General features: G+C 38.3%; 1 protein-coding gene across 3 annotated transcripts in view; it reads left to right on the top strand.

The window, feature by feature from the left end:
• SEMA3A (semaphorin 3A) overlaps positions 1 to 27,321 on the top strand; it is a 204,222-nt gene that overhangs the window by 42,357 nt on the left and 134,544 nt on the right. For 2 of the 3 annotated variants that reach the window (XM_038741339.1, XM_038741340.1), the window contains exons 2-3: positions 16,602 to 16,759; positions 20,011 to 20,073. In XM_038741339.1, the coding sequence (XP_038597267.1) occupies positions 16,602 to 16,759; positions 20,011 to 20,073 (221 nt within the window). Of the gene's footprint in view, positions 1 to 1,057; positions 1,255 to 16,601; positions 16,760 to 20,010; positions 20,074 to 27,321 lie in introns of those variants that run through there. The other variant, XM_038741341.1, reaches the window with a different exon arrangement.

Raw genomic sequence — 27,321 nt, 5'->3', positions numbered from 1 at the left:
CCTCCAAAAGCCTCTGAAAGAAGTACTTATCATTTACATGTATTAATGAGAGAGATGAGGGGTCTACACAGCCTCAAGCAAAATGGAGGAGTAGCAATGTAGTGGATTACAGCAGTGTATACTGCCAATTTTGAGAATTCAGTTCCCAGAATAAATTCTCCACAATTATCCAGATAATTCAACCAGAAAATCAGGAATTTTTAGGACTGGGTTTTTTTCTGAATAATTGTGGTTAGGCAAACTTGGCTTCAGAGTCACCAACACTGGACTGTTTATTCATTCATCCATTCAATTGTATTTATTGAGCACTTGTGTGCAGAGCACTGTACTAAGCGCTTGGGAAGTACAAGTTGGCAACATATAGAGACGGTCCCTACCCAACAGTGGGCTCACAGTCTAGAAGGGGGAGACAGAGAACAAAACAAAACATATTAACAAAATAAAGTAAATAGAATATGTACAAGTAAAATAGAGTAATAAACACGTAAAAACATATATACATATATGCAGGTGCTGTGGGGAAGAGAAGGAGGTAAGACCAGGGGGATGGAGAGGGGGAGAGGAGACTCCCCCTTCTAGACTGTGAGCCCGTTATTAATAATAATGATGGCATCTATTAAGCACCCACCATGTGCAAAGCACCGTTCCAAGCGCTGGGGAGGCCACAAGGTGACCAGGCCATCCCAGTGGGGACTCACAGTTTTAATCCCCATTCTACAGATGATGCAACTGAGGCACTGAGAAGTTAAGTGACTTGCCCAAAGTCACACAGCTGACAACTGGCAGAGTCGGGATTTGAACCCATGACCTCTGACTCCAAAGCCCATGCTCTTTCCATTGAGCCATGCTGCTTATTGGGGAGGGATTGTCTCTATATGTGACCAATTTGTAATTCCTTTGGGCAAGTCACTTCACTTCTCTGGGCCTCAGTTTCCTCTGGCGGCCTCTTGTTGTCCTTCCTATACATGCTTACAAAGCCCCTCAATGTGACTGAGATTCCACAATCAACCTTTTTATTTTGATTTTTGTAGCCTGTCTACCTTTGAGAGCACCCTTTAACCCTGATGTATGTTAGTCAGTGTGTGGCCATCAACAAAAACTCATATGTGAGTCCTCAGATGTATCATTCAGAAGGCACAAGACTCAGAGCTTTCCAGATCCTCACAGATGTTACTCATCTATCAACAAAGAAGCATGGTGTCTTCAAGGCTGTGGGCATTTTAAAGCCCAAGCAGCAGGCAAGAGCTAATAGATGTGCGTATGTTTTTTCAGGCACACACACACACACACTCTCTCTCTCTCTCTCTCTCTCTTTCTCTCTCTCCCTCTCTTTCTCTCTCTCTCTCTCTCATCCCCCTCCCAATATTATTTCTTAGAGAATTCTGCCAAAAAAAACCTGAGGGATCAGAGTGAGTAAAACATAGTAGCAGTTAAATGGTCAAAGGGACTTTTTAGTGAATTGTTCCTCACCCGTGCTAAATGGAGCATTTTTGCTGTTCTAACATTCACTTATACTAAAGCTGCACCAACTATGTAAAGAGTTGTTGACACTCATCATGGCTTGTACTAGTTGACAATTATACCCTTTCATTAGACCACTCCGCTTGACCTTAACAGAAACATGTCCTTATATGATTATCTTAAATCATCACAGGCACATATGTTGCATATATATTAGCCAGCATTTTTTAGGGACTGACCATTTAACTGTTAGTTATGATAGTTATCATATTCTAGCCAGATTTAAGAATGAAATATTGTATGAGGTTCCTTTAAAAAACAATGCATATATATCTGAGAAGATAAGTGTCTCATATAAATCAGAAAGAAGGGATCGGGTTCCCATTCAAATTGAACATGTGGGTACAATGAACATCAAAAAAAAAGAACTAGTGTTAAGCCAGACACTCCTTATCTCTCTGACGTGTATATATTCTTGGTAGACAAGTGCCAAAATGCACTTTTGCACATAAATATGCCATTTGCAAAGAACTAAAATGTGTGTAATGCAAATCTTGAGAGACTAAACCTACCTAATGTGTCTTACGTCTCTCTAATTTCTGTGGTTTGCTCACACATGGTCTGCTACAGTTGGAGTTCCAGTGATTTATTTTGAAGATGGTCTCTAGGCATAGAATGACTCAAGAATGATATCATAGCCATGACAACAGTATTTTATGAAGCCTAGACCTTTTAGGGATTTCATTTCTACCTGTCAGGGGGAGAATTCTCAAAAAGCTACTGTTGTGATATAAAGCACACAGGTGGAGATTCTGAATTTGATCTCTATCCAAAGAGCCAAGTGTTAGTAATCACTGCATGAGAAAGAAACAGAATAATCTGCTCAGACAAATTCCATGAGGAGCCCAGAAAATGTAAACCCCATAAATTTTTTCTGATACATGATATAAATATCAGTGCCCTTTGACTCTTGGGTCTAGTGGAAGAAAAAACAAGAAACTCTGTCTTGATAAAATTTACAAGTCAACCAGTCATATTTATTGAGCACTTACTGTGTGCAGAGCACTATACTAAGCACTTGGGAAAGTACAATATTAGTCTCATTCCCTGCCCACAGTGAGCTTACAAGTGTCCATTGAAAGAAACTCCCTAGAAACATACAATTTCAGAATCATAACAATCCTATATGATGACTGCCTGGGAATATACATGTTTTGAGTCATAATTGCATCTTCTGTAGAGGACCACAAAACAATTTTTAGACACTATTATATTAGTCATTATATCAATTTCTTGATGGAAATAGTTAAAGGGAAAGCAATTTTACAAATGGTGCAATTGAGATCTTTAGAGATGGGGTAACTTGTTCATAGGGTTAACCATAAATAAGCAGAGGGATGCTGCTTGGAACCTAAGTCTAAGCTAATGAGGGCAGTGTGTCTGTCTGCCAATCCCATTATACTATCCCAGTGTTGTGTTCAGTGCTCTGCACATTGTAGATGCTCAATAAATACCAATTTATTGATCGATTGATTGATGGATGCCTTCCTCTTCTGCTCTTCTGTTAGCATGTCTTCTCTCTCAGCTGTTTAAACCTGGTAACTGAATGAGTCCCATGGTTTATGATCAGACTTGATTTTAAACTATCCTAAAAAATCTGATAAAAATGTGCAAAAGTGCTAGTTGCTTGGTACTCAGTAGTTCACTTTGCATCCCAATGTTATTGCTCATTTATATATTTGAGCTTTTGAATTGCCTGGGTTGGAGCATAGGTTAGATCCCTATTCACATTCTGGGATTTGTAGTGAAGAAGCCCCACAATGCTGAGTAATGCTAACTCCCACTTTCTGCCCCACTTCCATGTTTTGATGGTCACCAAGAAAGAAGGAAAGGTGGTGGTGTGGTGTGGTGTGTGTGTGTGTGTGTGTGTGTGTGTGTGTGTGTGTGTGTGTGAAATTCCAGTGCTTTGGTTTTCAATTCTATGGCAAAACTATTCACAAATCAAATTTGGAATACACAATTTAAATTAGGTCAAAGTATTGGACAGCTAGACAGCATTTCTCACCGACCTCATTTTTAAAAACAGTGACTGCCTAGATTTTTCAGTGTATATATATTTAACATTTTAGCATTGCTTTCCTCCTAAATACATGGAACTTAATGTCAGTAGTTCATTTAATTAGACATTTTGGCTTCAACCATTCCTATTCCCACTCTATTAGTATAGAGTATAAGAATCCTCAGGGGAAATAAGGAATGCTAAGATAAAGATAATATTCTCCAGCTACTAAATCTAACACGATGTAGTTTGACACCATGTGCAGTCTTCTGCTCACGAGAGAATCACAACTGCAAAGGTTGGCGTTTTTTTAGATCAAGATTGAAATGTATTGGCAGAGCTGTTCAGGGAACCTCAAAGCACACCTGCCCTCAGCACATTAATTTCCAGACAGCTTAAGTCTCTCATCAGTCCAAGATAGAGTGTCTGAATGCTAGGTTACATCCCTGTTCTCTTCGATAAATAGGAATACAGGGAGTCAGGGAAGAGAATGAGCATATCAAACTCCACTGGGCCTTGATCATCCTTGAATCTAATTAAAATGATTTTTTTTAAGTCCTGGATAGGTTTATCAGGCAGAGGGGAGGATCCTATGTCATGAAAATGTAACATAGGAAAGGGTGTTGATAGATAGGTCTTGAGTTGGAAGTATGAGGTCACTGGTTTACATCCTGAAGGGGAAATCTGGGCCTCTTCCATGAGAAACAGCTGCTTTTGTAAAATATAATGACTTACATGCAACTAAAATTACACTGGCTACTGTCATTTTGGAATTCCACAACTCTCAAAGAGAGGTGGACATTTGGATTCAAATATTCCTGACGTGGTACTCCACCATGAAAATACAGTTTTGGTTGAAGTAAATCAGCAGTGGTAACACATAGCCAAGAAAAATATATATTTCCCTAAAAAAAATCCACCTTATAAAGCATGTTACAAATCAGAAGTGACATATTTTATTTTTCAGTCAAAAGTAAATGATTGAAATTCTAGGAAAGCATCCAAAATTTTACTCCAAGTATAGATTAATCAGCCTGGGCAGGATTAAATATTTTCTACAGTGTTCTATTTAGCCAACTCAGCATCTGCATAGTGGAATTTTTTAAATGCAGAAAGTTGTATTTTTCAAATAAAGAAAAGTGGTCCTCCGGGACCATTCAGAGCCTTTATTATTAGAAAACAGCTGAGTTAAAGTTTGTAGCAATAGCTTGAGGCATGAAGAAGGAAATGTGGGTGGGGATCAGAAGTAACTAGCACTATAAACATCTCTTAGGAGGCCCATGATGGAAAAGTTTGAAGGCAAGATAGTTCAGCTAAGATAGTTAAGGCCTAATTCTTGGTTCTTAGCTATCATTGTTTTGCTGTCCTAGCCTAGGCCTGGTATCTCTACTTGATGTCACTGTTTCCTCTGTGTTGATTAGATGCTTGGAGATGCCTGGAACCACATGGGGTGGAGAGAGCTTTCAAATTTGAAACTTTCCCAGCATGTGGAATCAAGTGCTACTGTTTGTAATTCCTCAACTTGTAAGTAGAGGAACATCTGCTTTTCTAATTTCCCTGCTCCATCAAGTCTGAGATAATAGCAACAGGAGAAGTATTTAGAGTCCTGATCAATCAATCAATCTATCAGTGGTGTTTATTGAGTGTTTACTGTGTGCAGAGCACTTTTCTAAGCACTTGGTAGCATGTAGTACAATAAAGTTAGTAGGCACGACCGCTGCCCTCAAGGGGTGTACAATCTCTTTAGGAATCAATTAAGCGTTTGCTTCTTCTTCCTTCATTCCAGATTGAGGCAGTGACTCACTTTCCCTGCTTCCACTCCGCTGTGCTCCATCTCAAAATGGCTCTGAATGCTAAAGTGTTAGGTAGCAGGAAGGTGGAGGGAAGCCAAGATGGCCATGATGATGACTGAATTGTCGTCAGTTTGTGACACCTAGCCCATTCTAAATCACTCTAGGAAGCAAAGGAGCCCTCAGTGACCTTTTACATCATCTGGAGAATTGTGGGGCCAGGAAAACGTTCCTCCCATGCCATATCCCACTATGTAAAACTAGACCATAATGTCTTTGTGGACTTTTAATAACCTACTGTATTTCTATTGGGTTGAATATGCAATTTTCCAGTCTTATAACCAGGCCTTCATAAAACTGAAGGCATTTTTGGCTAACACTGAAAAGTCAACTGAGGTATGGACTTTTCTTCCATCGGTTATAATTATTTTTTATAGTCTAGCCTTTTTTGAATGGAGAATATACATTATTCCCGATGCCTTTGAACTAAGACTTGGTCAGGCTAATCCGCGAAAGAAGCCAATTTTCTGATTCAGATTGTGATTTTTTACTGAGGTTTTAACCTGAGCAAACCTTCTGTATTATCCAAATACCATTTCCACCTTTGAACTTCACAAAATGTCCAGTTAAGTAGTGTGAGGAAAAAAGAAGGGCCAAGGGTGTCATTTTTCAGATTTTATTTCGTATTTATGAAATCTATTCGCATACTTGCACTTGGGACTGCTCTCAAAATATCACATAAAGGTCAACTGTTTCATAAGTCTGTTTGAAGACAGTTGTAGCCTAGTGGAAGCAGCCCAGGACTGGGATTCAGAAGACCTGACTCCTAGGCCTGACTCTGTCACTTATCTGTTCTGGAACCTTGGGCATGTCACCTAACTTCTCTGTGCCTCATCTGTAAAATGAGGATAATACCTGTTCTCCCTGCTTCTTAGATTATGAGCCCTGATTAGGACAGGTACTGTGTCTTCTGTGATTGGATTATATCTACCCCAGTGCTTGGCATGTGGTAAGGGATTAATAAGCATGGACCTAAAATGAAGAAATGAAAAAAGCCTCCATGAGAAAAAAATATATATTATGATCATTGTAAAGATGAGATTGTTCATCTCATTTTTTCTAATCTAATAATGTCAACCTTTTTCTAAAATCCTATTTTACCAGGTGTTGCAGTATGATCACTAGGTAAAAACTCCTGTAATTATTTTCAGGATATCAGGGTACATAACCTTTCTGTAACTCCCAAGTTAAATGCTGATAGCTTGTGTTCTCTTCCCTTTGAAGTCTAGTGAAATGATAATGCAACTGTTTATACATAATGTGCTTCCTTGGCTAGAACCTCTCTGAATTCCATTTCTTGATAAGTGGCCTATTTGCTGAATAAGCATTTTCCAACACCTGAATCGAGGCTTTCACAGCAATATCACTTATGCTTCTTGACAGCTAATGAAGTGACTTAATAGGGCAGATAAACTATGGTGTCTAATGAATGAATTTGGGATAACATATTTAGTTAGAGATTTCTGAATGAGGTGAGAGTAATTTAATGCCCCAAACAAGCCCAGCTATGAACTTTTTATCCATTCCTTCTTTCAGATTTACAAAATACATATTTTCCTAAGAAGATAGTATGATAAAAAATGAAAGTTGCACTTGTATAATGTTATACAAATAACACTCAATGCCTGTAGGAAAAGATAATTTTTAAAAAAAGAATCTCTGTTGGATGCACAAATTCTTCTATGCTTTCTACCACCTTTTGGCTCCTTTTATTGGTGGCATCAAGCCTAATAGAAAACAAATGTCTTTTAGGAATTCCCTCCCAGAAAATAAAATAAAATAAAAATTTGGAAATCATATGTAAGCTTTTTATTGCTCCAGTGGAGACACAACAGAATCCTTTACCAGAGTTTTTCATACAGCTTTTGTGAAGCTGGAAAATTGTCTTGGCAATTTAGACTTTCAGATGTTTAATTTTAAGAGGAACAAAGAATACCTGCTATCAGGTGTCAACAGAAAAGCCAAACTGATAATAAAATTTAAAACCAAGGAAACATTACTTAAAAGTGCAGCTATTTATCCAAAAGATTATTGATGTTAGTGTTATTCTAAAGAAGTGAATGGCAGAGATAACCTTCTTTACCGTTTACATACAAAATAAACATACTGAAGGAAAATGAGAAGCTTAAAAACCAGTGGCCTGAAAAAATGTTTCATGATTCTTTTAGACAGAAATAGTTTAAAGGTTTCTTACAACTGAATGACAGTAAGGCTTATTTTCCTTTGCCTCCCTTGTACAATCAAATTTTACATTTAGTATTTCAATCCATTAGTCTATCAATGATATTTTTTGAGCACTTACTGTGTGTAGAACATTGTACTAAGTGCTTGGGAGGGTTCACTGTGGTAGAGTTAGTAGACATAATTTCTGTTCTCAGGCAGGACTATTAGGAATGGTCTAAATTCATTATTTTTCCTGAACAGCATGTATGCTGAGTATCATATAATATCAGATGCTTGATATTTGATAAACGCCTCTTCATTAAAGTTTGCAAAAAGAATTGATGGTGGTTATGCATCAATCATTTATCAACTAATCAATGGTATTTATTGAGCCCTTGCTGTGCATCACTACAACCCAACTTTTGAGAAGCAAAAGATTTTATATTAACTAGCCCTTTCTTTTTGCTTAACCTGTTTATGGCCTGGTGGAAATAGTAGAGCACTGCAAGTTGGGTGTTCTAGGCTCTAATCCCAGCTCTGCACCTTGCCTCCTGTGTGTCCTTGAACAAGCCACTTCACTTCCTTATGCCTCAGTTTCCTTGTCTGATAAATACCTACTTAACACCTGTTCTCCTTCCTCTTAAATTGTGAGTCCTGTATGCACAGAATATCAAATCTGATTACCTTGTATCTATCCCAGTGTTTAGGCAGTTCTTGGGACACAGTAAGCAATTAGTACATATTGCAATTATTAATAATTTCAGAGAAGAGCAGACTGATCCACAAAAAAAAAATCTAGGGTTTTCTAACAGAAGAATCTTCAAGGTATTGTGGGAACATTGCTATTCAAACAGTCCTGTTCACTTGCAGGGAGGGAAAAGGGAGGTTACCAGCTGGTTCAGTAGATTACTCTCATCTAAACAATAAGAAGACCATAAGGCGCCATAGCGTCTTACTATTTCAGGTTATGTGTGATTTCCAGACCTGCTCATTTCTGACAACTAATTTTAATCCTTGTTAGGGATTAAAGAAAACTAGGAAAAGAGCCATGGCAGGGCAAGCTAAAAGCTGGAATGATCCAGCCCAGAAAAAAGACAAGGAAGGAAGAAGCATCTTTGACCATAAATAGGTATACGGTTGGGCCCTCTGGTCTTTTTAGGTAATAATAATAATGATAATAATGGTAATAATAATAATAATAATATTCCCTGTGATATTTGTTAAGCACTTACTATGTGCCAGGCACTGAACTGAGTGCTGGAGTGGATGAGAGCAAATCAGGTTGGAGACAGTCCCTGGCCCACGTGGGGCTCACAGTCTCAATTCCCATTTTACAGATGAGATAGGTAACTGAGGCCTAGAGAAGTAAAGTGACTTGCTCAGGGTCACACAGCAGACTAGTGGTGGAGGCAGGATTAGAACCCATAGTCTTCTGACTCCCAGGCCTGTGTTCTATCCATTAGACCATGCTGAGGCAACCTAAATGTTGCATCAGAATAATCATGGTATTTATTAAGTGACTACTCTGTCCCAAAGTGCCGTGCTTAGCACTGCTGTAGATAGAAGATAACCTAATTGAACCTAGCCACTCTCCTACATTGGACTCACAATCTAATAGGAAGGAAGAACAGTGTGTGGTCTAATCCCCATTTTACAGATGAGGAAACCAAAGTACCAGAAAGATTGGGTAATTTGCCCAAGACATTCCAGCTGGACAGTGACAGAAGTGGAACTAGAACCCAAATGCCCTGATTCCCAGAATCATGCTCTTTTCACTGCACTATATTGTACTAGAATCATATGATCACATTTTGATTGACAGGAATCAACATGATTGACACAGACCAGTTTAAATGTTCTCAGTTCTAAGGTCCTAGATGGTCTTAGCTGGATATAACATGTTCAAATATTGTAGGTTCCTTGAGGACAGGGGTCATATCTACCAACTCTGTTGGAGTCAGAGGAAGTCAAAGAACCTGGATTCTAATCCTGGTTCTTCCCCCTGTCTGCTGTGTGATCTTGGGAAAGTTACCTAACTTCTCTGTGCCTCAGTTACCTCATCTGCAAAATGGGAATTCAGCACCTTTTCTCCTTCTTGCTTAGACTGTGACCACCAAGTGTGATTTGATAATCTTGTCCTGCCCCAGCACACAGTAAGAGTACATGGCACATAATAAGTGCTTAATACAACAATTATGATTATTATTATTTTTGTTATCATTACTATATTGTACTCTCCCAAGCACATAGTGCAGTGCTCAACACACAGTAAGTGCTCAATATATATCATTGAATGATTGAAAAAACTTAGAAGGTAGACGCCTTTTTTTGGATCCAATGGATGGATACTGGTATCCTAAAGGCAGTAGACAGAAGGCCAACTTCTCCAACAACACCGAGTCTTCCAGCCCTGTAAGGGCATGGGTATGACATGGAACCTTGCAAAGCGGAATGCCATGGCTCACTGAAGAGACCACTGGCCCAGAGGGGCACGAGCTGTATGAGGGGTGCAGCAGATGAATGTTACAGGGAAAGGATCAATGATCATTGGCCAGGTTCAGCCACAAGTCTCTCAGTACTGTGACAGAGGAGCTGAGTAAGGCCAGAACAATCCAATCAGGGTGACTCAAAATTTTCCCCATCCAAGACACTCACCCTTGAGGTAATGGATCAAGAGCCCACCAGCAGGGTACTACAGTGCAAGGAGGACATTGCATTCTTTACAATTGTGTCTCTGGGTTGCTGGAACTACAAGTCCCAGGAGCCCACTGGTACAATTAACACAGGTGTGGAAACAATAAAGACCAGTGCTGTGCCCCCTGAAAAGGAGGACTGGGAACATCTCTGGACATGCTCAGGTCCATTGGTTACAGTCCTAAAGTCCTGATGGTTACAGTCCAGGGATATCATTCAGGGGAACTAGCAGAGGGCAGACCATATTGGAGCAGAGCCTGAATTTCTTTTCCATGGAGATTCAATAAAGAGTTTCCTCCATCTCAGGGTTTCTGAGCTTGCACCAGAAAATGCAAGGAGATACCTGATCTTCAGGCACTATGGAGAAACCACAGGAAGCGAAGAGAAATTCAGAAGACTCAACCTTTGGTAGGCCCACCTGCTGGGGCTAAATCAGCTCAGGGACAGGAGAAAGCTTGAGAGAGAAATATTATTGACAGGTCATCCTGCTGAATAATGGATGAACCTTCCTAAGGAGACTTAGCCAATTCCACTTATATGACTTTCTGTTTATTTGTGGTAAATGTTTCAACAGTTGAACCAATTATGCACTACTTAGTGAATTCCATACTTTAAGTCAACATGGGTGTGGCTCTTCAAATGAGTGTAGAACAGTTTATCTCTTATCATAGTAACCAAATCTAAATAAGGACTGCTTTCATTCAGACTCAGTAGGATGCAGGAATGCATGAATGAAATTTGTTATTAGAGAACAATTTCCTCTCAATCCTTAGTTTCCATAGTGGTTCCAATATAATAGACAAAATTATTTCACACAATAAAATTTTGCAAAACTGGAAGTTCATGTGTAGTAAGAGTTCTGAAATAGGAAAATATGAGATTCAGAATTGAATTTCTGGTGAGAAAGTATCACTGTATCTTGGTTTAATCGTTTAAAAAACTTAAAATTTTGAGTGAAGTCTTGTGAGCTGGTCTCACCAGCTCTACCAAAATCTCCATCCCCAACTCCATGAACTTTTTGAAAAATTCTGCCTCCAGGTATTTCTGGTATTTTCTCCCTGTCTTTGGAAAATTTGAAGGCCTTGTTTAGACTCTAACTTAAATAGTTAATAACATATTTTTGGAGCAGTAGTGAAATTGCCTTTGATGTTACTCGTAACATTGTTTAGAAACATACCCAACAAGGTGGTGTATAAAATGTATAAAATTTCTCCTTGTACATTGTTGCTTATATGATTGAGATGAAGATTGATGATTTTCTTCTAGCCTTGCTGTCTCAAAGTAAAAAATATACCTTCAGAGTAAAAAGTTAACAAGACAGATACACTCAGAGTAGCAGCAGTCTAGAAACAGAGAAAGTACTCTTTCCCACCTTACTCTTCCTAGATATGGAAAGAAACAAATCAGCTCATAAACCTGAAAGGATAGAGTCATATGCATGAATGTGGCCATATGATCCATGACATGGAATACTAAAAAATGATGTTATCTCTCACATGTGAATTGGTACGGTTAAAAATTGTAGTGCCTTTGGATTAGAACAATGATTCAGTGATGCTAACTTTGTACATATCAATCCCATCAGTGGATAACTACATTTGAGATTAAAGTACTAACATAAATGATTAAGAGAACCCAAATAATAATAATGATGGCATTTATTAAGCGCTTACTATGTGCAAAGATTGATCTAAGCGCTGGGGAGGTTACAAGGTGATCAGGTTGTCCCACTTGGGGCTCACAGTCTTAGTCCCCATTTTACAGATGAGGTAACTGAGGCACAGAGAAGTTAAGTGACTTGCCCAAAGTCACACAGCTGACAATTGGCGGAGCTGGGGTTTGAACCCATGACCTCTTACTCCAAAGCCCGGGCTCTTTTCCACTGAGCCACGCTGCTTCTTCAAATGTTTAGTAATAATGAAATAAAAGGAGCTTTTCAATGTTTGGTTGTTGTGAATGATAACTTAGAATGTGTGTGGTTCTGGATACCAATATTAAATGTCTAAATTGCATAGAAAGGATTCATATAAGAAAGCAGATCATTATCTTCCTGGAAAGTATAAGATAAATGGGCTGACATGCGGTAGAATGAGACATTGAAATTCAGGTGTGCTAAACTTTTCTCTCAAACTAAAGTTGGCAAGATCATTGGCTAGGGCTCATTAAGCATCCATAAACCCAGCATTTTTCTCCTTCTAACTAGTCTCTTCCCATTCCTCTCTGAATTTCCTTCTACCCGCCTTGGCCTCTACCTTAGAAAGATAGGTTATCACCCTAGTATTGACCATTTCTGAAATGAAAGACAGATGTCAATACTGTTTTTCTCATTAGAATAGTGTGGATGTTGGTACATCCTGATTTTTATTTTTATAACGGTATTATGAGGAGCATATATGATCCATTTTGAATACTCTTAAAATCCAGTAAAGCAAATTAGCCACAGATTTCTGGTCATAAATCCTCTAGTGGTGAATTCACAGTTTTCAGTTCAGGGTATCTTGGTTGTTTATTCAATTAAGTTATTTTGGGGGACCTGACAACCCTCAAAGGATAGAGTGATTTGAATGGCATAAATTTTTGATTTGTTGAATCACAGAACTTGAAAGGATGTCCAGATGTCTTCTGGTCCAATGTCTCCTTGCCGACAGTTGGACAACTAATCCTATAAGAGCAGGTATTGGATTTCCTATTTAAAAACAGTTTTTGAAGGGGACACCTCCTTATCTTCACCTGTGTTGTGATCCAGTGTTTAATCATTTGTAGGGTCATTAATTATCCTTTAAAACTTTGCCTGGTTTTGGGGAAACCATCTTTTCTTGGCCTAGTGCTCAGTCTGATGGCAGAGTTACTACATGATAAAAAGTCCAAAAGGCAGGAAGAGTTGAAAAGATCAGAAGAATAAATGGACCAAGATAACCACAAAATTTACTTTTGCCTGCCATCTTAATTTTGCAAGCCACGTGAACAAATTAATCGAGCTTACATTTTCTATTCAGAAAAGCTTCAAATTATGTGATTCTGTCTGTGTTTGTTTTATGTGAATTAGCAAACCATAGGGGAAAAAATACCTATTTAAAGTATGTGTGTGACTCTTGTGTACATTTCTAAATAACAAACAGGACTGGTAGCTTCTGATGGTATTGACACCTCTCTACTTGTTTCGTTTTCTGTCTACTCCTTCTAGACTGTGAGCCCGTTGTTGGGTAGGGACCGTTTCTATATGTTGCTGATTTGTACTTCCCAAGCACTTAGTACAGTGCTCTGCACACAGGAAGTGTTCAATAAATACAATTGAATGAATGAATGAATATTCCAAGCAATAATTCAGGACATCTGCAAAAACCCATGAAGAAGGCTATAAAATTACACAATGGTTGCAACAGAGAAGTAGCATGGCAGAGTGGATAGAGCACAGGCCTGGGAGTCAGAAGTTCATAGGTTCTAATCCTGGCTCTCCTGCTTGTCTTCTGTGTGACCTTGGGCAAGTCACTTCAATTCTCTGTGCCTCATTTACCTCTTCTGTAAAATGGGAATGGAGACTGTGAGGCCTATGTGAGGCAGAGGCTGGTCCAATCTGATTTGCTTGTATTCACACCAGTGCTTAGAAAGGTGCCTGGCACAAAGTAAACACTTGTGAATCCCAGGGCCGTGCTTTATCCACTAAGCCATGCTGCTTCTACATAATAATGGTATTTGTTAAGTGTTAAGGACCTGGGTTATAATTCAGGCACTGCCACTTGTCTGCTGTGTGGCCTTGGTCAAGTCACTTTACTTCTCTGTGCCTCAGTTACCTCATCTGTAAATGGGGGATTAAGAGTGTGAGCCTTCTTTGGGACAGGGACTGTGCCCAACCTGACTAGCTCCTATTTACCCTAGCGCTTAGAACAGTGCTTGACACATAGTAAGCACTTAACAAATGCCATCATTATTATTATAATTATTATTATTGTTATTCACTGATTTTACAATACCAGGTTGGTCCAAGATAAAGAGTATGTGTCAGTGAGTCAAGAGACCACTGATTCTAGTCCTGGCTCTGAAAGCTGTGAAATACCTTAGCCATCAGTTGTGCATATTTCTGAATTAAAAATATCTAGCATTTTCCAAAGGCAGGAGGAGAATGTTAGAAATATCTGACAGTGGATTCTTACAGGAATAAAAAAGTTCTAAAGGCCATTTGTCTAACTTAGGAACATGAAGTCTTCTCTTACCATACATGTGATAGAGGTCATGGAAAGAGGAAGTCAGCAAATCATTATAAGAACAAAATGATGATTTTTTATGAGTGAAAGTCTAGTTCATGAAAGTGATGCCCACCATACTTATTTTTTTAAATAACCAGTGCTGAGATATTTAACATAGGAGAAATCAGTATTAATGTCATTTGACTTTTTCAGAGTTGGAATACTTTGACCCAGTCACTGTTTTGTAATCATCTTGATTTATCTTCATGATGATCAACAGCTGCATAATTGCGTGGTATGAATGTGAAGAATTGCTTATCATTGTTTCTACCAAGAGTGTTTCTTATCAAGTCTATTGTCTACTGAGGCAACTAATATAAGAGTAAACATTAGCTGATGAACAAATTGATTTTTGGAGGGGAATAATTAATTAGCATTGATTATTCCAATGTCATCTTCTCGAGTAGCCAGAACACAAATGTCAAATAAAGCCTATTTTTATAGAAGCTAGTGATAGTCAGAAAGAAACACAAATCCAAGGATTTAAAAATAAGCAGTGAGATCTGGGGGATTAGAAATAGGATATTGAAGTTTTCACCTCAAGGTCACTGGCAAGAATCTATCTTGTTTTGAATGATCAGTTGTCCTCATCTCTTGGTTATTTAGTTGTTGGTTTTTCTTGTGAATTGAATTGCAGAGTGCTGTGTTCTTACCACATTAGGAAGTGTTGATTTTTCATCTTTTAAATGACCTGCTCTTAAATGAACAGCCCTAAGTTTGCAGTCTGTGATTGCTATGCTCATTGTGTGAAAGAATAAAGCAGAAGGGTTGATTACCTTAACAATAGTCACACTGAGTTAAACACACAACTGGATTTTCCTCTTTCTATGGTTTATTGCACCACATGCCTGGATTTCCTTTCCATAGAGGGTGCATCAGTCTTTGGGAAATGTCTTTTGAAAGCAGAGAATTTGCATTTTATTTGCGGCAGTGTCTCTACTTTCTTAGTATAGACTTTTGCTGTGGATTTGTATCTAAGACTTCATTATCAGAAATTAGTGTCAATCAATAATGGTATTTATTGAGCACTGACTGTGTGCAGAGCATTATACTAAGCAAATGGGAAAGTACAATCCACTAGTGTTACATTGAGAAAGCTTCCTTGAGAAGGTTGGAATTACAAGAGGTGGCTTTGGAGATATAGAATAAGACATTATTCCAGGCCTTAGAGCTGGAGCTGAATAAGGTTTTCTAGAGAAGCATGGAAGGAGTGATCAGGGGAAGAATGGGGAAATGAAAGATAGGGCTGTGCAAGATCAACAGGCAATGTATATGGAAGATGCAAGTGATGAAACATTTATCAACACAAATCAACTACAATAAATGTACCATAATGCAAGAGTTCTCCTTAGAAGCTTTTGTTTGCAATTATCTATTCGTGAAATCATTTTACAGATTTAAGAATGTTTATGCTCCTTGAAAGACATTAAACATATGGCTGCATTTACTCTGAATGGGGGATGGATTCAACTGGGATGGAGATACTGCTTTTCAAGTTGGACAGATGTTAGTAGTTCACTGAAATAAATCTTGGAAGCACAGTAAGCACTGAAAAATGACAATCAATGCATAAACCACTGATATAGCAAATGAATGCCTAAGGAGTGGACTCAGGTTCACTTTATCAGAAACATAAGCATTTGAGCTTTATTTGAAAAATGTAATGGTAAATGGGTCCAACCGATATATCTCTGATATATCTATACTCATGTCTACAGCTATACTTTATATTTTTCCTAATCTTGTATATATATATATATACATAGTCAAGACAAAAGTCCAAAAAGAATATGCCTTTGGACATTGCCTTTATTGACTATGGTATTCAGCCATTCTATTTTAAGTTTAGGCCCTGCATTGAGCTTGATAATTTGCTTTCTTCTGTTCTAGACCCATCGGTTGAATCACTCTGAACCAGAAACTCCATTTATGTGATCTGGGATTGTCTGTATAGATTCAGTTTCCTGATATATGTGACCACCAACTCGATTTGTTTGTTGTATTCCACTTCAAGGAAATCTTCACTCCTAGATAATCAGAGAAGGCATCTCTAACAGCACTGTCTGCAATAGGCTGGATTCTTTTGCAACATCAAAATAACATCCATTGTCTCGCTTTGTTACCTTACAGAAATGTTGGAATCCAACAATGTAATCACCTTCAATGGCCTGGCCAACAGCTCCAGTTACCACACTTTCCTTTTGGATGAGGAACGGAGTCGGCTCTATGTTGGAGCAAAGGACCACATATTTTCATTCAATCTAGTTAATATCAAGGATTTTCAAAAGGTACCTTCATTCGAATGCATGAACTCTAATTTTTACTAAGCAGCCAGTCATATGCAATTGTACACCTTAGCTACTGACAGAAAATGCTTTTGAGCAATTGCTAGAGCCTTTGAGATGCAAATAAAGTGCATTTAATGCAGCTACAAGAAGAAAAGATAATACGCTCAAGCAATAAAAGTCACCAACATAGGGATTGTGGAGAATTTATGATTCATCATTGATGAATTGTAGAAAAGCACACAATTCAGGTTAATATTCTGTAATCATATCTGTCCTGCTGTGTTAGAAGTGTGCAGACAAGCAGAGCATTACTGTATTTTACAGGAACAAAGAATAATTGGTTGTCTCTAGTATGAAAATTTATCTACAACTTTGAAAAAGTTGTGTTAAAGATACAAAGCTTTCTACTATTCGTTCAGTGTTTCTGTTTGATATCTATTTCAGTAGGCTGGTTATGGCCTTTCAGTATCAGTCTTTATAAATTGCAAAAAAAAAAATGAAAATAAATTCCACAGAGATTACCATAGCCATAAACAAATATTCTAAACTATGTATTTCCCAATAGTCAATAGTTATATGCTTAATTCATTCAGAACCAGGATGTCTATTAAACCATTTCATGCCAGAGTACTATTACAATGTCCTTCTGAAAGTACAGTTCAGGGATTAGGATGTTGATTTTTTTTTCTTCTCAAACAATGAGTGTGTCAGCAGTGTGTGTTTGTACCACTTATAACAATTAATCAATCATATTTATTGAGTGCTATCTTTGTGCAGAACACTGTACCAAGAACTTGGGAGAGTACAATATAACAGATTTGGTAGAAACATTCCCTGCCCATGATGATTGGAATCTTTTAAAGTGGTGGCAGATTGTTAAAAGTTCTTTGTGGTTTATGAGTAACACTATTTTCTCTAAAGCTGTGTTTAATTGACAGTCAGTGTCATGGAATTTCGTAGTGTCATATAGAAGGGCCTCATAGAGAAGAGAATTTTCCCTAAATAGTTATCCTTCCATTTTTTCCAAATATATCTCAAAATATGAAATCTGAGCACATTTAGAAAGTTGCTGACTTGTACAAGTTTTAGGGTTTATTATAGGATCAAATGGTTTTACTTTTTGGAAATAAATTTTGCACCACTTGTACCCCAGGTTTCTGCTGATATTACTGTTATTTTTGATCCTTCATTTGACTATAAACTTCTTTGGATTATACTAATACATACCTTACATGCCCAATTTTGAAATAAGGGAGGCTATCCATTTATAAGATGTAAAAAGGTTAAAAAGTAATTTTTATGCATATTTTGGAAGAGATGCATTGAAGCTGTATTTTCATGATCTTGAATTGTGTTTGAAGGAGTTCTGTGTTTTGTAAAAAATATTTAAAACTCAACGAAATTGCCACCACAAAAACTTCCATCCTGATATGATAAATTGTACTTTAATGATCTTTAATAAATTGTCCTTTTCATGATTTCTTAAAATATGCTTTTTTCCTATACGTCAAACATAAATATCCCTCAGGCAAACTGTGCTCCATAAAGATCACTGTCTATTTTGATGACCCTCATATATACCATGAAATAAAAAACCAATTTTCAAACATTTATTTATAAGAAAATGTCTATTCTTTTTTAAAGGTGATTGTTTGAGGCAAATAATGGAGAGTGGACAGTAGGAAAGTTCAGTTTGTTTCTGAATATCCAAATCTGTCCATCCAATTTTACGTAGTTATAGAGGTAGGTATTGCACTCCCCACGAACAATTACTGAGCACTTAATGTGTTTCAGAGCACTGTATTAAGTGCTTGGGAGAGTACAATACATTAGAGTTGGTAGACACAGTGCCTGCTCACAGTGGGTAAACTGTTTCTTTGGTCTGGAGTCCAATAACAGTCTTCTCTGGAAGTTTCAACCTTTATTAACTTAATGTGAAGTATCATCAGACCAGGACCATTTTATAAATTACTGTGGAGAACACTCAAAACTAAATAGATCCCTTATCTGGTTCTGAAGGTATCTGTCCCATTTTTTAATATTGATAACACACAGAAACAAAACATATATTTAACTTTGTTCAATTTTGGACTAATAATGTAAAAAATATCCTTAATCACACTCTTAATCCCCATTTTAGAGATGAGTTACTGAGGCCCAGAGAAGTTAAGTGACTTGACCAATGTCACACAGCAGACATGTGGCAAAGTCAGGATTAGAACCCAGGTCCTTCTGATTTCCAGGCCCATGCTCTATCCACTAAGCCACGCTGTTTCTCTAAGTATACATATAGATAGATAGATAGATAGATGAATAGATGTACAGATTGATAGCTAGATCCCAATACAGTTTTTTAATCAATGTTTCCTTGGCTCTTTTTTGAATTCTTTTTTAAATTAGCCCTATGATCATTCATATCCGAGCTCCCCAAATGTATCACAGCCAGACATGTGATGATCATGTTTTAGTCTACATGTAATGCCTAAAAGCTTTTTAGCAGATGTGAATTATTGACCATGATGTTCTTTGAATATTTTCTGAAGGACATAAGCCAAATTTTTACTAATATAAGGTAGTATAACTAGGCTTGCAGTATACCAAAGAAAATGAATTTAATCTTCCCCAATGCAAACCTCAGGTTTTTATGTTTCCAGGCTATTGTGGATATTCTACACCTAAAAGTCTATGGTTTATTGCTACTCGGAGATACTGAATCTACAAGGCATTCATGTTCTACTGCGTGACCAATTATACTTTCAATCAAGCATATTTATAGAATGATTACTCTGTGCAGAGCACTCTGGCAGGTGGGATTTGGGGCACTCCACAGTATGCAAGAACCTGAAAGTTATGGATTATTTGAGGCCTCTCTTACCTTAAATTTTACTGATTGGAAATAGGATGGTGACCTGGATGTTGAAGAGGCAAAGGTGTAGGACCAGGTGAGGAAAAAGGAGACAATCAGTGCTTTTTCAAGTGCTTGGTGTAAAGATAAATAGGACATTGGGGTGGGGAACCAGGTGTTGGCCCGAAGTCCCAAAGAATTCATAACCCCTTTCAGGTTCATGGATATCTTGGCATACCACCAATAGCACCTGATATTTAATGGTGGTGAGCCAAGCAGAGGGAACCATTATCAGTTTCTGGAAGGAACTTGTACTGACTTAGGTTAAAATTCATTAAACTAATTTTGGAATTCTTACATGAAACTTCAAATAGATCAAAAGTGTTTTTTAATCATCTTTCTTTAGATTGTCTGGCCTGTATCTCACGCCCGAAGGGATGAGTGCAAATGGGCTGGAAAGGATATTCTGGTGAGTAAACTGATTGATTCCCAAGTATTTTTAATTATTTATAAATATATTTTTAAAACATTAAAACTAACAGTGAAGGCATGCATTGTATTGACTGAGGTTTCACATGCAAGGAAGGTAAATATATATTTCCAGAAAGAAGGAACGATGAGTTGGTTGTTGCCCTCAGATGTGATTGTTTGCACATCTGAAGGTGCATATGCAAGCGGCTTCCTGTGTGGTTGAAGAGCAGCTGGAAAATCCATAGACAGGTTGGCTCCAGGGTAAAGCAGTGAGCAATGCCTGAAAAACATCTTCTGGGATTTATGGATTCTGGAAAATTATCTGATCCTTAAATAACCTCCCTCATAAAAATTGCTGAAGTGGTTTATCATTTATCTAGTTTTTAGGACAGCCCCTAAATGGCTCCATCAGTTGTCAGACACAGAATGTTGGAAAGTGAAGATGAAAGGCAAAAATCACTGTGTCAGACTTGTTGAACTGAGGGGGGGGGGGTTGAGCTGGGTAAAAGTGGGGTTGATTGGAGAAATGATCCTCACTGCTAATACTGTGATTCCTTCCACCTTGCTTGTCTCCAGGCTCTGAAAACATCACTTCACCCCTATTTCTTCTGCCCTCGCCCCACCTTGTGCATGGCTAGTCCATTAGGGGGCTTCGAGAAGTAAATAGAGCTGCAGGCTCAGTCAGGCAACCCTGGTCTTAGAGTTAATGCCCAAAGGGGTTCCACAGGTCTACTCTACTGAGAGCTCACCTCCTCCAGGAGGCCTTCCCAGACTGAGCCCCCTCCTTCCTGTCCCCCTCTCCATCCCCCCCATCTTACCTCCTTCCCTTCCCTACAGCACCTGTATATATGTATATATGTTTGTACATATTTTTTTTTACTCTATTTTACTTGTACATATCTATTCTATTTAATTTTGTTAATATGTTTGGTTTTGTTCTCTGTCTCCCCCTTCTAGACTGTGATCCCACTGTTGGGTAGGGACTGTCTCTATATGTTGCCAACTTGTACTTCCCAAGCGCTTAGTACAGTGCTCTGCACACAGTAAGCGCTCAATAAATATGATTGATTGATTGATTGATTGATCCCTGAGGGCAGTTTTGAGTAGCCATCTGTTGCCGTCCTACTAAACTGACCAGTAATCTGCCCTCTTCTATAGAAGGCAGGAAAATGGGATTATAGACTCTGTCTGTGAAGAAGGGATCCTGTTATTCTATACAATCAACTGGGCAGTACACAAATAATAACCATGTCTTCCCAAACAGATGTTTTCAGTTGCCTGTCATCTTGGGATAAGGAAAAGCCAAAGTTGGCCCATTCACGCAGGGTCAATTTTCAGAACTCCTAGATGACCAGCAGAATCTGATCCCAAGCCATGAACATTTCCAGCAGATCCTGCATCCCAGATGCTTTCCCTGCTTTCCCTGCTACTTCACAAAGAACCTCTCCATTTACTTTCGAAGCAAGGGAAAAACAAGAAATGACTGTGGCAAAAATGCATTGGTTGATTGGGCAGAATATGTGAGGAACAATGTTGCCTAATGGATAGAGCACAAGCCTAGAAGTCAGAAGGACCTAGGTTCTAGTCCCCGGCTTTGCCACTTGTCTGCTGTGTGACCTTGGGAAAATCACTTCACTTCTCTGTGCCTCAGTTCCCTCATCTGGGAAATGGGGATTGAGACCCTGAGCCTTACGTGGGATAGAGACTGTTTTTAGGCCAATTAGTGCCTGGCAAATAGTAAGTGCTTAATAAATGCCATAATTATTATTATTCTCTTGCATCTACCCCAGTGCTTAGAACAGTGCCTGGTACATAGTAAGCACTTAACAATTACTATAAAAAAGACAGAGAATAGATAAGGGCAGTATACCCATGTAGCTTCCATAGGGCAAGCTGAAATCAGGGAGCCCACAAACAGAGAGAGCAGAACATATGTTTCAAAGATAGTGATTCACAAACTCAAATGATCTTGGGCACAAGCAGCAGATGGGCAATAATTATTTTCCTCAGTCAGAGGCTTCAGAATGATCACAATGGCAAAAGGAAAATTTGAAAGGAATGACTAGAGCTCCAAAAGGCAAATCTAACAATGGAGGGAGGAATCAACTTCAGTAACAAAGAGTAAAATGGATTGTCACATCATCCTTTCCACTCCTCCCTTGACTTGTAATTAGGATCTCAGCCACTAATGTCACCTTCAGACGTGAACAGAACCAGTAAATATGTGAAATTCAGTCATGTGTTTGGAGGTACCTAAAAAGGCTTTGATGTTTCTGATTCATTTTCCCCCAATTGATGAAATTTAATAATATGTATTTTCTATAATCTCTAACAAGATTAACACATAAAAGATTAATTTTATCTGCCTATAAGAGCCTGTCAATATTGCATAGTCCAGGTGCATTGTGTCAGCTGAAGTAAAGCCAAGCTTGACCATGACCTGAAATTTCCTCCTTTAGTAGGGAGGGGTAAGTTAATGTAGTTTCAGATAGTCCCAAGAAGTAAAGTTCCTGAAACCCTAAGCATTGCCAGTCCTACCAAATTTTGCCAAATCGGTCCCAGTGCCTTTTGAATATCAGAACTGCAACAGTGAGCTGAAGGCCTTTCGATCCTGCACTACAGATAAATAAATAGGGAATCACAAATATGAATTTTCAAATATTTTCAGTGGGATTTTAATGATTTTTTTAAAGATTACTAATTCTCACTACTGATGTTTTCATCCAGTTTCTGCAAAAAAGGAACAATTTGATAGAAAAGAGAAAGTATTCCAGTTTGAAATATTATAAATTACATCCAATCAGCCCAACTTCACCAATAATACCTTTTTATTTGCTTCCAATGAACCCGATTCTTACTTTATGCAGGATCTAAGGAAGGTGGAAATTAAATACATAAGTAGTGCTTATCATAAATGCCAGCGGACAAGGAAAGGTTCACTGTGGTATTTTCACAACTACAGTGTGCGAGAGATTCTCAGTTTAACATCACATCAGTGTACTAGAGAAGCAGCGTGGCCCAGTCAGGCTTTGGAGTCAGAGGTCATGGGTTCAAATCCATGCTCCTCCAATTGTCAGCTGTGTGACTTTGGGCAAGTCATTTAACTTCACTGTGCCTCAGTTACCTCACCTGTAAAATGAGGATTAAGACTGTGAACCCCCCATGGGACAACCTGATCACCTTGTACCTCCCCAGTGCTGAGAACAGTGCTTTGCACAAAGTAAGTGCTTAATAAATGCCATCATCATTATTATTATTATTATTATATCTCAGCATCAGCAGCAATGATAATAATTATGGTTTGTGTTAAGTGTTGCGTGCAGGCACTATACCAGGCACTGGGGTAGATACAAGTTAATCAGTTCCACATGAGGCTCACATTGTAAGTGGGAGGGAAAACAGGTACTGAATCCCCATTTTACAGATGAGGGACCTGAGACCCAAATAAATTAAGTGACTTTCCCAAGTCACACAGGAGCAAAGTGGTAAAGGTGGAATTAGAACCCAGATCCTATGGACCCTTAGGCTCTTTCCACTAGTTTATGCTGATATTCACCTTTACAGCAACATCTGTAAAGGGAAGATTTATGTTTCTATTCTACTTATTTTATTTTGTTAATATGTTTGGTTTTGTTCTCTGTCTCCCCCTTCTAGACTGTGAGCCCACTGTTGGGTAGGGACTGTCTCTATATGTTGCCAACTTTTACTTCCCAAGCGCTTGATTGATTGATTATGGTTCTAAATGATGCCCAGGTGCCCTGAATGGCTTGCTTGTGGACACCTATTCAGTTGGTATTCAATATTTCACTTTTTCTATCACACACTGTTTTCCTAGGACTTTTTTAAAAAAACATTTTGAATGTGGGTTTTACTCAGTACAGGACCGTCTACAGGAAAGGCAGCTTCAAATCATCAACTCCACATATCATACTCTGTGTTCAGTTCTCTGAACTGAATCATCTTTACAGTGGCCCATTTTCCTAAAATCAGATAACACAGATTGGCGATATTTGCTCCTCTAGAAATTAACCACTCAAATTTAAATTTCAAAATCTAAAACGATTAAAGGGAAAAGACAGAATCCAATCTCACCAAAATAAATTTGATTTCAGGTGCTAACATTTTGGATTCCTTTGTGCATATTCAGTGATCATTAGCCAATAACCACTGTCTTTTAAAATGCTCTATGCTATCACCCAAAACCTATCAAATATCTGGCTGTGAAGTTGCATCATGTTAAATACTCCCACAGCTGAAGAGCTTCAATAATTTGAAGCTGTCCACATGTATTTGCTTGGGGCCTGACTTTGAGAACATATGCTTACTCTTGAATTTCTGGCAGAGTATCATTGTTCAAAGGCAGCCTTTCATTTCAAATAATCGGTTCTTATGGGCACACTGGATGTAACCTGTGATCTCTTGAGAGATAAAGATTAGTGTATTCATGGAGCCTCCTGATTTCATTCCCTTCCCTAGAATTTGATGACACTTCAGAAAATCAAGTTGTCTGTAATTAGCTCCAAAGAGAGATTTGCCCAAGTAAAGATCCACGAAAAATCAATTTTCCTTTCTTCTCATTTTCTTATAGTTCTGTAATTAGAGGAAATATGGAAGGGGAGAAAGGCAAAATGTGAAACTAATTTCTTTCATGTGCTTAAGCAAACCCAGGCAGGGATTAGAACTTAATTTCAGAATTCAGAAGTATCCAGCCTATTCTAGTAGAATTGGAACAGATCAGGTATATGATATTCCATGTATATGCCAGGCCTGGATCTTGCATTCATAGAGGAATTTGCATGTAGTGCTTTGAGTAAATGAGCACATTCAACTAACTTTTTGTAAGGAATCTTGAAGACTAATGGTTGGGTCTTGTCAAAAGCAGGGTGACAGCTAACCCTCTCCATCGTTCAAAGTTTTTTAGAATAAGTGGATTATTTAGTCTTTTATATTGGTAGACTGTATGAAAAATAAAAGGATAATTACATACCACTGAATCAACAGGACAAAAATAATGTTGCTATTAGGTAAGCATGATGGGGAAAGATAAAATCATCAGAGAAGTAGCTTGGCCTAGTGGATAGAGTACAGACCTGGGAGTCAGAGGACCAGAGTTCTAATCCCAGCTCTGCCACTGGTCTGCTGTGTGATCAAGGTCAAATCAGTTTCCTTCTCTGAGCCACAGTTCCCTCATCTGTAAAATGAGGGTTAAGCCACTGAGCCCTATTAGGGACAGGGACTGTGACCAACCCAGTTATCTGCTATCTACCCCACATAGTACATAGTGAGTGCTTAACAAATGCCACAATTATTATTAATTATAATAATTATTATTACAAAAAGATCTACAGATTGGATTATAGGTGAAAATCCTGTCATGTACTATCATTCCATTATAACAGGATTAAATAGATAAAAACCTTTTATTTATTGCTGGGACTCTAAAGAAATGCAGTTTGTCTAAGAAAACCTAACACAATTTAGAAAGTGGCATTCTGTTTGGAGCTTGTTGCGGACAAGTGATTTGTCTGCTTTGTTGCATTGTACTCTCCCAAACACTTAGCACAGTGCTCTGCTCATAGTAAAAGCTCAATCAGTATGATTGATGAAGAGTTATGAAAAGCTTCAGTGTTCTAATGGGGGAAGGAATAATCTAGCATTTTTCAGAAACAAAGTATGTTCTTGCAAAAATGCATAATTTGATAATATCATAAATTCATAATTATGCATTTGTTTAAATCCTGTGGGGGATCATTATTGGCTGTGCATTTAGCAGCTCACTTCAAATCCAGTGGAACAGTAAACAGAATGACATATACCATGCCAGATGCTTTGGATTTGTATTTAGGTTCGCTGTGACTTTGACAGAAACAGAGAGTCAGACATGTGTATGTTTTATGGCCCCCTCTACTACACAATTATCATCATCATCCATTATCCAGTAGCTCCTGGGTGACTGTCTCAAAGATTTTTCAATAAAATCTTGAGCTGGGAAAGTTTCTCAATAGAACAGAAGTGTATTCTGAGACCAGCTTCCTATTTCTGTCATAGAGGCAAGGTTGAACAGGACTGGACCTACTACCCACCTTGCTTTCCCCATTGTTCACGAGGAAAGATTTAGACAGAGTCTTTTCAATTCATCTGACCACACCAAAGTCCAGGGACTTGAACTTCTTAGAACTGACAGATTGCCTAGGAATTGTCAGATCCCAGAATTCCTGGTGAGATCATTAGAGCCTTTTGAAAGATTTACGAATACAGTCCTTCTGACTCCCAGGTCCGAGTTCTATCTACAAGGCAACACTGCTTCCAACTCTACGGGAAGAAGTGCCTGTGTTTTGGGAGCCTATAAAGGGCTGCACAGCTTGTGTGAATTAATACCAATGGACCGCTTAGAATGAGTTGTATATATCATCCTTCAACTTTCCATCTAACTGCAAATACAGCACTGAGGCAGGGACTGGAGTCAGCCTGATTACATTGTATCTATCCCAGTGCTTGGGGCATATAACAAGCAGTTAACAGATATAGTAAAAAAAAAAATAACCCTATCAGCTGATTTGCAATCCAATACAGTTTATTTACAGGTGCAAGTTAAAATGAATAACAAAAGATAAATTTCAAACCCCAAATTCCATGGTAAGGAGAAGTAACTAATTTAGCCAGAATGAAGCTCTGCTTTACATACCAGGGATCGGTGTTCCATAAAACAAGGGACAAAAAAAATATTTATTTTTGATTAATGGAACTCCTTTTAAATTTTGAGGGGAAGAAAATATGGTCTGATAAAGCCATACTTTCTTTTCTATAAAGTCTCTTTGTAATTAAAAAAAATTCTGACTTCTAAGAAGGGCAGCTCTACATACATTTTCTAAAACAAAATAAATGGATTCCAACCCTTTCTGTTGGAGAAATGCATAGAGGAGGACCAGTGAGGCCTAGTGAAAAGAGCCCAGGTCTGGGAGTCAGAGGATCTGGCATTTAATCCTGGCTCTGCCACTTGCCTGTTGTGTGACCTTGGGCAAGTCACCTAATTTCACTGTGCTTCAGTTTCCTTGTCTGTAAAATGAGGGTTTAATACCTGATCTCCTACCTCCTTCTGTTGTGTATCCCTAGGACAGGGACTGTGTCTGACCTGAATGACTTGTACCTACCCCAGAGTTAAGAGCAGTGTTTGACACATAGTAAAGAACTTATCAAATGGTATAAAAATTATTTTCATATATACATATATATGTATGCATACATA

This window comes from Tachyglossus aculeatus (assembly GCF_015852505.1).
Source record: "Tachyglossus aculeatus isolate mTacAcu1 chromosome 12 unlocalized genomic scaffold, mTacAcu1.pri SUPER_6_unloc_1, whole genome shotgun sequence".
Lineage (NCBI taxonomy): Eukaryota > Metazoa > Chordata > Mammalia > Monotremata > Tachyglossidae > Tachyglossus > Tachyglossus aculeatus.
The sequence above is the reverse complement of the archived record's forward strand: the minus strand, read 5'-3'. Positions and strand labels throughout refer to the sequence as shown.